The 12,996-nt window shown below is 23.2% G+C and overlaps 1 protein-coding gene across 2 annotated transcripts in view; it reads right to left on the minus strand.

The window, feature by feature from the left end:
- LOC105210283 (protein lin-54 homolog) overlaps positions 1 to 12,996 on the minus strand; it is a 107,811-nt gene that overhangs the window by 89,520 nt on the left and 5,295 nt on the right. The window contains exons 3-5 of one of the 2 annotated variants that reach the window (XM_011181120.3): positions 11,879 to 12,972; positions 9,541 to 9,680; positions 7,867 to 9,479 (exon numbers count right to left, since the gene is read on the minus strand). In XM_011181120.3, the coding sequence (XP_011179422.1) occupies positions 8,968 to 9,479; positions 9,541 to 9,680; positions 11,879 to 12,972 (1,746 nt within the window). In that variant the 3' untranslated portion in view covers positions 7,867 to 8,967. Of the gene's footprint in view, positions 1 to 7,866; positions 9,480 to 9,540; positions 9,681 to 11,878; positions 12,973 to 12,996 lie in introns of those variants that run through there. The other variant, XM_054234070.1, reaches the window with a different exon arrangement.

Here is a 12,996-nt window from a genome sequence, read left to right on the forward strand (position 1 = left end):
AACAATATTTTTCGCAAACTAATTAAATATTTCAAGTATTATATAACTATTCAAATCCAACTATATATTAAATAAACAAATCTCAAAAATGTAGTAGTTTAGTAGTAGAAAGTGTTATGAGCTTTAGAAAAAATATTAAAATTATATATACATTAATACTCTCCATCTACATACGCACTAAATATAAATAATATATTTATTTAAATTACTTACAATATATCTATATATAGTATGTGCGCACAAATTGTACTATTTTTTGCTCAGGTTTTAGGTGGTATTTTGGGAACACGGTTCATATTTAAAACAAAATTATTAAATTAAAAAAACTGTCCAGTAATATAAAAATTCAGTGCGAAAAACGCTGTTAAATATAAATTTATTTAAAAATTATTTTTTTTTAATATGTTTTACTAATTAATATTTTTTCTTGCAATCCAAAAAAATTAATCTTCAAAAATTTCAAAACATCTCTTAAAAAATTGTTTCTACATTTTTTTTTTTACTGTTAACCTTGCAATTTTTTCTCTATGTTTTACTGAGTTCCCAAAAAATAGCTAAAAATTCTGAAAAATAATATATTTTTTTTATTTGAATGACGTTTGGTCAAAAAATGCGTGTGTATCGCGAAGGGCTTGAATGGCTGCAAGTCTTTCTACGCGTTGTTCTACAATAAAGAATGTAAAACCGTAAATTATTAAGTGTGCTACGGTAATTATTGAAAAATTGTGAGAAATATAAATACTTATTACTTTGTAAAAATTATTATAGTAAACAGAATACAAGCTATCTGACTCAAAAAGGGAATTCGTAGTGTATATAAAAAATATCTTTTTTTTAATTTTTAATTTTTTTAATATATAAATAAATAAAATAAATTTTTAATAATAATTGTTGATTTTAAAATTTTTTAAATAAATTTGAAACATGTTTTTTATTAAAAAAGATTTAATAGTTCAAAATATTTTTTTTAACTTTAAAAAAGTTTTTGTTTAATTTTTCAATATTAAATATTAATAAAAATATCTTTTTTATTTTTTTTTATCTTTTATATAAATACATTTTTGTTTAATATTTTGAAATGAAATATTTGATTGAAATTGTTTATAATAGTTTGAAAACAATTTTTTAATTGGAAAACTATTTGAAATTTTTTTTCAAATTAGAAACTTTTACCAAAATTTAAAATTTTAAAGTTTTTTTTAAATATAAATTTTTGTTAAAAAAAAATTATAATTGCAAATTTATTAAAAAAAATTTTTTTTAATAATTTCAAATTTATTTTTTAACTGTAAAAAATTCTTTTTTTTATAAAAAAAAATGTGGTTTAAAATTTATTTAAATAAATATTTTTCAACTAAAATTGTGTTTAAAATTGTTTCTAATAGTTTCAAATATATTTTTCAACAAAAAAAAATATATTTTTTTTATTTAATAAAATTGTTTTCAAAAATTTATTTTCAACAATTTTCTCAAATATATTATTTTTGTTAATAAGAATAAATTTTAGTTTAAACTTTTTTTTGTGCATAATTTGTTAATTTAATTTTATTTTTAAGTACTATTAACATTTTTTCTTAAAATTTTTTTTAATAGTTCCAAATATATTGTTTCACTGTAAAAAAATATATATATAATATTTTTTAATATAATAAAATTGTTTTAAAAAATTATTTTTTAACAATTTTTTCAAATCTTTTTTTCTTAATAAGAATTAATTTAAGTTTCAAATGTTTTGGAAATCAATTTTTTAATTTAAATCAATTTTTTTGAATATTTTTATATTTTGAATATATTTTTAATTCAAATATTATTTAGTTAATTTTTTTTTGTTTAAAAATGATTTTAATAGTTTGAAATATATTTTTTAACTGTACAAAAATATTTTTTATAACTCTTAATATTCAATACTAATAAAAATATTTTATTTTTATATTTTTAAATATTTTATTTTTAATAAAAATAAATTTTTGTTTAATTTTTTTTTAATAAATGGTTTACTGCAATTTTTTGAAACTGTTTTGAAATATATTTTTTAACTGTAAAAAATATTGTTTTTTATTTTTTTTAACTGTACAAAAATATTTGTTATAACTCTTTTTTAATTTTTTATTTTTAATAACAATAAATTTTTGTTTATATATTTTTGAAATAAATGTTTTACGGTAATTTTTTGAAAATATTTTGAAATATATTTTTTAACTGTAAAAAGATATTTTGTATAACTCATAATATTGAATATTAATAAAAATATTATTTTTTTATATTTCTAAATATTTTATTTTTAATAACAATAAATTTTTCTTTAATTTTTTTTTTAATATATGTTTTATTGTAATTTTTTGAAACTGTTTTGAAATATAAAAAAAATATAAAATAAAAAAAATAAAAAATATTTTTTTTTATATTTTAATTTTTTTTTCATTTAATTATTTTTATTTTTAAAAAATTTTTTCCTCTTAAATACTTTTTATTTCTATTTTCCCTTACTTATCAACAATTATTCAATAATTACTTCAGCACACCAACAAAAAAAAAGTACATTTACTTGAAACACTTAAACAATTTTTGCGCACATTTGCACTGAAATTATATAATTAAATAAAATATGTTGGATATTTGTAGATAAGGCAAAAAGTATAAGCAAACCAAATTCGTATTGAATGCAATAAATAAATATAATTAAAGAGTTTAACGTTATCAAGCAAAATATAGCAAAATACTTTAATATATAATCTAACTATCTATGAATAACTATAACTATGTATATGCCTACTTCAAAGTAATGTTAGCGATTTAAAAGAAAATAGTTTTAAAGAAAAAAAGAAAAAAATGAAGCACTGTATAAATATGGCACGTTGTGCAGCACACGGCGTCAGCGTTGGAAAGTTAAAAAGCAAACATTATGTAGTCAATCACAAGCATACACGCAGTTATACGAATTTGAGAAAAAATAGACATTTGCATTTGTACATAAAGCATAGCTGGCATGCTTGGCGATTGAATATGTAGTCACTAGTTAGATTTGTGTGTGTAATAAATTTATTTTTAATTTTTTTTTTAATGTTGAGATTTTCATGTGCGTGCATTAAGCGCCAAAAATATATACATACATATATAAACAATAAATAATTAAACCGCAAGCAAATAGAGAAACAATCACGTAACACAAAGCTTGCAGTATAAATTTTCAAGCAACTAAGAATTGCCAGATGCAATCAATTTATTGATTAAACAAAACAGAAAAATAATTAAATTTGAAAAGAACACACAGAAAATTATGCAAAGTAATAGTTTACACAGTAAATACGAGTATTCAACAAATATATGCTTATAAATAATAATATTTGAAATTAATTGAAATTTAGAGCAAAACTTTAAAACAAAAGCTTTGTACAGGGTAGTACGGCAGTACAGTTTTCATATATAAAAACTATAGCTTATGAGTAGTACAGCTTACATACAAGTCTAGCAAAAACAAAAACAAAAAAATAAATAAATAAAAATATAAAATTTAAATATTAAATATAAAATAAAAAATTTAAAAATATTTATATTAACAGTTATATTTGAAAAATATTTCAAAATTATTATAAAGCACTAAAATTATCGAAATTTCCATATATTTAGATTAAGATTTATCACATCTTATATGCAAAAGTTAGTATTTTTTTCGAAAGTAATACAGCTAACGGTTTAATGTACCGTTTACGCATACTTTTTGTGTGAGTTAGACAATATATTGGCAAAAAAATACTAGTTGCAGCGTTGCATTTTGACATTTAAATATTGCACATAACCTTTAAAAATTAAAGTATTTGATGGAAAATTGAAGTTTAATGAAGAAAAAAAGCTTAAAATACGCAAAAAATTTATAAGTTTAAGTTGCAAGAATGTGGAGACGAAACACCAAATTTCAAAAAAAAAAACTATTCATTAAAAAAAAATTATTCAAAAAAATATTTATTAAAAAAAAAGTATTACAAAAAAAAATTTCCAAAAAAAAATTATTACAAAAAAAAAATAATTAAAAAAAAATATCCATTAAAAAAATAATAATTACAAGAAAAAAATAATATTATAAGAAAAAATAATTATTAAAAAAATTAAATTCATAAAAAAAAATAAATATTATAAAAAAATAATCACAATAAAAAAATAATAATTAAAAAAAATATATATATATAATAATACAAATATATACATATATATAAAGTTTAAATGCAAAAACAAATAAGTTTAAATAAAAAAAAATTACACATAAAATTAATTCCATGTTTGTGTGTCTAAATATATACAATTTCTAAATAACTGCATATATACAGTAATATATAACCTTAAATAAAAAAAAAAAAACGTATAATAACCGTTCTCAAAATATCACTATGTAGATGTCATTAAATTTACAGTTATAAAAATATATTTATTGTCAAAAATTTGAATTAAATGTTATTAAAAGCAACTAATAAAAAGCTGGTATGGGGTCAAACACTGTATAAAATTTGAAATTCAACATAACCTAACTTAAATTAAAGCTTTAGTAGTTATATGGTATATATATATATGTGTTAAAAACTATATACTTAAATATGAATATATGCAAAAACTTAAAAAAAAAAAAACAAAAATCAAAAAACGTGGCAACACAGATTTTTTGCTTGATTAATGACAGCGTTGAAGCGTAAAAAAGGTTTTGAAGATGGAAAGTAGCGAAAAAAAATTAAAATTATATAGAAAATCATCAATGTATATGTATAAAATTTAGCAAAAAACTACAACAAGTGTATTTACGAGTATTAGCAATGCATAACAACAAAAAAAAAAACTTATGTATGTCTACTAATATCGCATAAAAAAGCTCTTTGTGACCTACAAAAATACGCTAGAAATCATATTTATGAAAATAATATGAATAAATAGAATACTTATATTATATAATATGCAGTGTTGCATTTTTCGCTATTAAATATTAAAAAAAAAATATTTAAAATATATATAAAAATATAAATTGCTTATTACACAAGTTTACATAAAGTTTAGCGTTGAGCATAAGAGTCAAAAGTTAGAAAAAAAATGTTTGAAAAAAAAATATTTATTTAAAAAAAATATTTATTGAAAAAAATATTTATTAAAAAAAATATTTAATTAAAAAAATATTTGCTAAAATAAAAATAAATATTTAATTAAAAACAAAATATTAAAAAAAAAATATTAATAAAAAAATATTTAATTTAAAAAAAGGCTAAAATAAAAAAAAAATATTTCATAAAAAAAATTAATTGAAAAAATATTTAATTTAATAAAAAATATTTAATCAAAAAAAATTTAAAAAAATAATTATATTTAACAAAATTTGCAGTTTTCAAAATGTATTGTTATAAAAAATACAAAAAGTGAGTTCGTAAAAAAACTTAAATAAATATTAAAACAACACGCTTGCATTAATATGGCAAAAATTTATGTGAAAAAAAACAACAACAAAACACATGCATATTATATTTATATATGACTATGAGAGAAACCAGTTTGTCGTACTTGTAGTATATAAAATAAAAATTAATTATACATACAAACATATTCAAAAAACTTTCAACAACAACACAAAATATTACTAAAACAAAAATAAAATGCAAACATTTAACCTAAAAAACAAAAAATAAATCATAATTATATATAAGTGGTACTAGTGTAATGTATAAGTAATTCAAAACAAAAAAACAAAAAAGCAAAAACACATTTATAGTTATATAAATATTTAAGTACATGCAGTATTAAAAACAATGTGGTATATGGTACATAATATTATTATGATTGTAATTTATATATTGATGCGCAGTATGATGCTGCAGATACAGAAATAAAATTCAAGTTGTTGGTGAATAAACGAGCTACACCCACTCAAAAGCAGAATTGTTTTTATTTTAATGGTGGCCATAATTTATTATTTATAACGGTAAGTAAATAACGTATTTTTTGCGCTGGTCAACAGTTATAAATAATATTTTTTATAACTAACAGTTTATAATAATTGCAATAAACAGAAAAAATCCCGAGATAACGGAAGATAATTTTTTTAAACGGCTAAGAATTGTCAACTCGAGTAAGTTTCTGTCAAAAGAACGAAAAATATTGAAGAGCATGCTCGAGCAAAAAATAAGATAATTAGTAGTGGGGTAATAAGATAATTACTAGAAGATACATGAGGTGCGTTCAAAAAATAACGGGAATTTTCGTTTTTTGAAAACAATATTTATTTCTTCGTCTACATTATTAAAACAAGAATTATGAACAAAATAAAATAATTCCCATTTGAGGAATTTTGAGATATATGAAAATGAAGGTGTGTTCAAAAAAGAACGGGAATTTTCGTTTTTCGAAAACAATATTAATTCATTCGTCTACATTAATAAAACAAAAATTATGAACAAAATAAAATAATTCCCATTTGAGGAATTTTGAATATATATGAGGTGCGTTCAAAAAATAACGGGAATTTTCGTTTTTAGAACCAAAAAATATTTATTTCTTCGTCTACATTAATAAAACAAAAATTATGAACAAAATAAAATAATTCCCATTTGAGGAATTTTGAATATATATGAGGTGTGTTCAAAAAATAACGGGAATTTTCGTTTTTTGAAAAAAAATATTTATTTCTTCGTCTACATTATTAAAACAAGAATTATGAACAAAATAAAATAATTCCCATTTGAGGAATTTTGAGATATATGAAGTGTGTTCAAAAAATAACGGGAATTTTCGTTTTTCGAAAAAAATATTTATTTCTTCGTCTACATTAATAAAACAAAAAAAAATTATGAACAAAATAAAATAATTCCCATTTGAGGAATTTTGGAAATATATGGGGTGTGTTAAAAAAATAACGGGAATTTTCGTTTTTTGAACAAAAAAATATTTATTTCTTCGTCTACATTAATAAAACCAGAATTAAAAACATAATATAATTATGCCTAGTAGAGGAAGATACATATTTAAAGTGTGTTCAAAAAAGAACGGGAATTTTCGTTAAAAAAATGTCGACATTAATAAAACAGAAATTAAAAACAAAATGAGGAATTTTGAAACATATATAAAAAATAACGGGAATTTTCGTTTTTTTTTTAATATTTATTCATTCGTCTATATTATTAATGTCGCCTTGAAAATACTACCCATTGGTTATTATACACTTATGGCAGCGCTGCTTCCCATCGTCGAAATGCCACTCATTTTTGGGATAGCCTTTGACTTTGACTTGCAGCGATTTCTTCTGTTCTCCTTTGAGGTTCTCTTTATTTTTGGAAAGCTTTATATGGCGAATATGGATGCTGTGGCATTGTTACAGTATTGTTTTTAACCAAGAATTCTCGAATAAGCAACGAAGTGTAAGCTTTTAACAAACGAAAATCGTCAAGCTCATAAACCACGTCTAACCTTAGCGGCTACTACAGAAACAGTATTAAATACAACTGAAAATCGTTTATCGTACTTCAGTGGCATGGATATCAACATACATAATAAAAAATAAATACGAATTTTTTGCAAATTTTATAATTCCCGTTATTTTTTGAACACACCTTGTAGACATTAAATTAAACTGCAACTGCTTGTATATCAACATAATAAAAAATAAATAAGAATTTTTCGAAAATTTTACAATTCCCGTTATTTTTTGAACACACCTTGTAGACATTAAATTAAACTGCAACTGCTTGTATATCAACATAATACAAAATAAATAAGAATTTTTCGAAAATTTTACAATTCCCGTTATTTTTTGAACACACCTTGTAGACATTAAATTAAACTGCAACTGCTAGCAACAACTTTCGAATTTATACAATTAACTGTAAAATCAAACATAATAAATTTTATATATTTTTCAAATTATTAGCCTTTATTTACAATGGGTGTCAAGTTATACAATTGTAGTACTTAAGTGCTAATATAACTACATTCATCACGTCTTGAAGTTACATTATTTACCTTTGGGAGGAGACGTCAAATTTTGAATTTGTTACATAAAGGGTGTGTTTTTTGTTTCATATTTTATTCAATTACATATATATGTACATATATATCTAGTACATATTTATAAAACATTGCTTACTATACCTTTTGGTGTTAACGGTGTTTTTTTTTATTTATTTTTCTTAAATCGTATAGTTATGCATGTGTGTAAATTAAATATAAACAAATATATATGTATGTATGTATGTAAAAAATATATGTATGCTTGCATAACTCATAAAAAAAGCACGCTTTGAACATTTTGCTTGCTACGCTGCGTTGTTGTTACTACAAAAAAAAGGCAACAAAAATTGTATAATAAACCATCGTTAAAACTATATACCGTTATACGTTAAACTTAAGCATAAATAAAAAATATAATTAAAACTAAATTAAAAAGTGAAAAAAAAATTATTTGTTGCTCTTCAAAAATGTCGAACACACATTTCAAAATTTAACAAATAGAAAAAAAGAGTGCAAAACTTTATAACTTAATGCAAAATAAATAAAGAAAAAACTTTATTTGCTTAACCACCATTTTGTTCGTATGCACGAAACATGCACGAGCGCACGAATGCAGCGCAAATATTTTAAATCAATCAATCTAATGCTAAGTGACTTTTTTGCTATTGCTAAATGTACTAAAATTGTTTGCGAACAAACAATTACCGCCTTAAGACTACTTGTCGCTTAGCAAAAGCACTTGATATTAGTAGTATAGTGAAAAAAAAATAAACGAAGAAATTGGCGTTATACCCTATTTACAAAGCAGCTGCTAATTGTTGGTTCTGACTTTATTTGCAACATTTTCAACATAAATATTTGTTTATATTTTTATTATTTTATATATGTTTGTGTATTAGTAAGGATGCACTCAATGCAACTATTTATAAAAATGCGCAGGCCTACGCATCTTAACAATTCTACGCCTACTACACCACACGCAGACACCTAGTGTCCTTAGTCTTGTGTGAAACTCGTATCTGTGTTGCGTATGGAGAAATCGATAATTTCCACCAAACAACGTCCCATCTCCTCCATAACCATCTTTTCGGTTTGATAGGCGGGTAAACCATTCTTTTCACATTCATCCGCCTGCGAGATCATGCACTGTATGGTGGCATCGACCACTTCTTGTGTAATAAAATTGCATTGTTGCTTCTCCGACGCTGTACCAGCAGCCAGGCCGGCTGCAGTGCCATTGCTGGCGCTACCACTACTACCGCCAGCAATGCTGTTGCCAGCGCCAGCGAGTCCCGCTAACAATTCATTGCCCATAGCTAAAGCTTTAGCCGTGTCTTTAAGGAGTTTATCATTGCCTAGACTAGAAGACACCGGTTTGTTGTTGGCGCTCTTATCGTAGGCGCGTTTCTGTGTGCCAGTTGGTAGTGAGACACTTGCAATGGTGGCCAAAAGTTTCGGATCGATGGGATCCATGTCCAAATCGGGACGTTCTTCGATATTACGACAACCTATAAGCATATTATGATTATATTTTTTCAATATTTTATTTTTAGCATTTGTAAGACTTACCGATACATTTACAGTTGGAGGAGCAGGGTATTTTCGCCTCATAACATTCGCAATAGTTCTTCAGACAACCGGATCGCTTGCAGTTGCAGCCTTTGTTATGTCGCATATCGCCTTGTTCGCGTGAGGTGGTTATTTTCGGTCTGAGAATACGTTAAAATTGATATTTTCGTGGTATAATATGTTTGTGTTTGAATACTTTAATTAGCACACAGCGATATGTTGATTATTTTGATGAAAATGATGTGTTGAATTATACCGAAATTTGTTACACCCAAACGTAAAACCACAAGCAAAATTTAAATGAAAAACAATTTGTTGCGTTGGATTTTCTCTTTTTCTCTCTTCTCTTTATGCGCATACTTCGTACTTCGCAAAGCCTACTTGTTAGCAGCAAAATTTTCAAAATTTGAATTCAAAGTTCTTTGCACGTACACACGCAGGTGTGCAAAATAAACACAGTACACAACAATAACAAAAACAAATAGCACAACTGACTGTATGATGAATTTTGGAGGTTATGTTGAAAGAAAATTTTATGATTGGGTTAAAGAAGGGGTTTTGGGGAAATAAGATGATTGTGAGACAGCATTTAAAGTGATGAAATGAAGATTTAAATTTTAACAAACTGAAGTTAATGAATTTTTATAATTTTATTATATAGAATTTCATTTGTAAGAAATATTAATATTTTTTTTTCGTTGAAATAATTTTTTAACCAATTATTTATTTTTTAACCAATTATTTTATTATTGTTTAAATTGTTTTTCAATTATAAATTTAATACATAAAATATCATATGTATTAAATCTTAATATTTTTTTGCAACTTCTATGTCAATTAAATTATAAATTAAAAAATTTTTTATATTATAAATATATTTTTTTTATAAATATATTTTTTTATTTATAATTTTACTTTTTTATTTATAATTTTATATTTTTATTTAAAATTTAATTTTTTTATAATTTTATTTTTTTATTTATAATTTAATTTTTTTTATTTATAATTATTATTCTTTTATTTAAAATTTTATATTTTTATATTTTTTTTCTTTTTTCTTTTTTCCATTTATAATTATATATATTTTTCATTTATAATTATATTTTTTTATTTATAGTTATTATTTAAAAAAAAAAAATTTTTTTATTTATAATTTTATTTTTTTATTTATAATTATTATTTTTTTATTGAAAATTTTATTTTTTTATTTATAATTTTTTTTTATTTATAATTTTATTTTTTTATTTATAATTTTATTTTTTTATTTATAATTTTATTTTTTTATTTATAATTATTATTTTTTTATTGAAAATTTTATATTTTTATATTTTTTTTCTTTTTTCTTTTTTCCATTTATAATTATATATATTTTTCATTTATAATTATATTTTTTTATTTATAGTTATTATTTAAAAAATAATAATTTTTTTATTTATAATTTTATTTTTTTATTTATAATTTTATTTTTTTATTTATAATTTTATTTTTTTATTTATAATTTTATTTTTTTATTGAAAATTTTATTATTTTTATTTATTATATATTTTTCATTTATAATTATATTTTTTTATTTATAATTATTATTTAAAAAAAAATATATTTTTTTATTTATAATTTTTTTTTTTATTTATAATTTTATTTTTTTATTTATAATTATTATTTAAAAAAATATATTTTTTTTTTATTTATATTTTTTGTAATAATTTATTTTTTATTACTTTTGATAAAATTTATCACTTTATATACAATTTATTTTAAGTTTAACTCAACTAAATATTAATATAATATTAAAAAAAATTTAAATGAAATAAACAGTACGTAATAAAACAATAAATAGAATTTATAGGTTATGAGTATACTTAAAAATATGAATGTGCGGTAAAGAAAGTGTAAAGTATTTGGGAATAAAGGCGTTGTGTGGCATATAATCAAGTGATGCAGATATTTTCGTTTCTGTTTGTACTAATGATTAATGAAATTAATAATGTTTGAACTATTTCTTTTAATTTTTAAAAATTTTTGAATGCTACTTTTTTTACTTTTTTAAATTATTTTTAAAGCAATTCTGCATTTAAAACTGGGCAACCAATTATTTAAAATTAAAAAATTTACAAAATTAAATAAAATTTTAAATTAAAAATAAATATAACTTAATTTTTAATGAAAAATTTTCGTGCAACCGGCTGTTAGTGTTATTTATGTTTTTAATTTTTTTTTAAATACATTTTTTTCTGCACAAATTCGCTTGTTTCATATTTATGTGTGTTTAAACCATAATGATGTGTGTTTGTAATAAATGATTATGCAAATAAGTGTATATAAATCATTATGTACTCACTTGAATGCACTGGGATTTCGCTCAAGACAATTTTTAATTGCCCGCTGCCGTTGATCCTCATACTCTAGATTATTGAAGCAATCTTTGCACGTACAATCTTGACAGAATTCACCGTTGGCAAAACAATCGCAATACAATTTCAAACACTGTGATTTGCTGCAGTTGCAATGTTTACGCCGTATACCACCATTCGCCGCATCCGGCAGCAAATCCAACGCATTGCTCTCCTGTTTGTCCTCAACGGGTTCCAATTTAATTTTAAAATTCAATAAAGCGCTATTCGCGTTGTGATTGCTGTTGGTGGTGCTGCTGTTGTTGCTGTTACTTGTCGCCGCGCTACGCTGTTGTGTTGGCAATTTTGCATTGTCACTTTGTTGTTGCTCTAATAGCTCTTGCTTCTTTTGTTGCAGCAATTTCTGTTGTTGCTGCTGCTGTTGTTGTTGTTGCAATTGTCGCTTTAATTGTAACGTTTTATTTTGTTGCTGTTGCTGCGCAAGCAGCGACTGTGCCTTACCATTAATTAATAATGATTTCTGTCCGGAAGACGATTCTGATGGCGTAAAATTATTATTGCTTTTGAGTATACTTTGCATTTGTGGTTGTTGTTGTGGCGTTATTTTACGCATTGCCACTTGACCATCACCGTTATTACTCTCCGCCGCTAAGCCAGCATTTGACTGTAACGTAACCTGACGCACTTGTCCACCAGCTGTAGTGCGTAACATTGAATGGGGCAACATAAAAATGTGACTGCCGCTCGCCAAGCGTTTCGCCTCGGGCGGCGCATCCATATCTACGCTGTCATCCTCCATCGCAGCGGCCGCTGTCACTGTTGTTGTTGTTATGCGCTTCAGTTCCGAATTGATTTCGGAGATTTTATGTTTACGTATTAGCGTTGTGGCACCAGCCGTAGCATTACTCGTCGCATTAACATTACTCTTGATCAACGATTGGCCAGCATTGGTATTGACCAATTGCGCTGTAGTGGATGACATGACATTGGCGGTGGCGCTATTGGTAGTGGAGGTGACACTTTGAGTGCGTTGGCCATCGCCTAAAGCGCGCAAATTCGGCATCGTAACTATAGTCTTTTGCTGCAAAAGTAGATTAAAAATGTT

The sequence above is a fragment of the Zeugodacus cucurbitae genome, chromosome 6 (assembly GCF_028554725.1).
Source record: "Zeugodacus cucurbitae isolate PBARC_wt_2022May chromosome 6, idZeuCucr1.2, whole genome shotgun sequence".
Taxonomy (NCBI): domain Eukaryota; kingdom Metazoa; phylum Arthropoda; class Insecta; order Diptera; family Tephritidae; genus Zeugodacus; species Zeugodacus cucurbitae.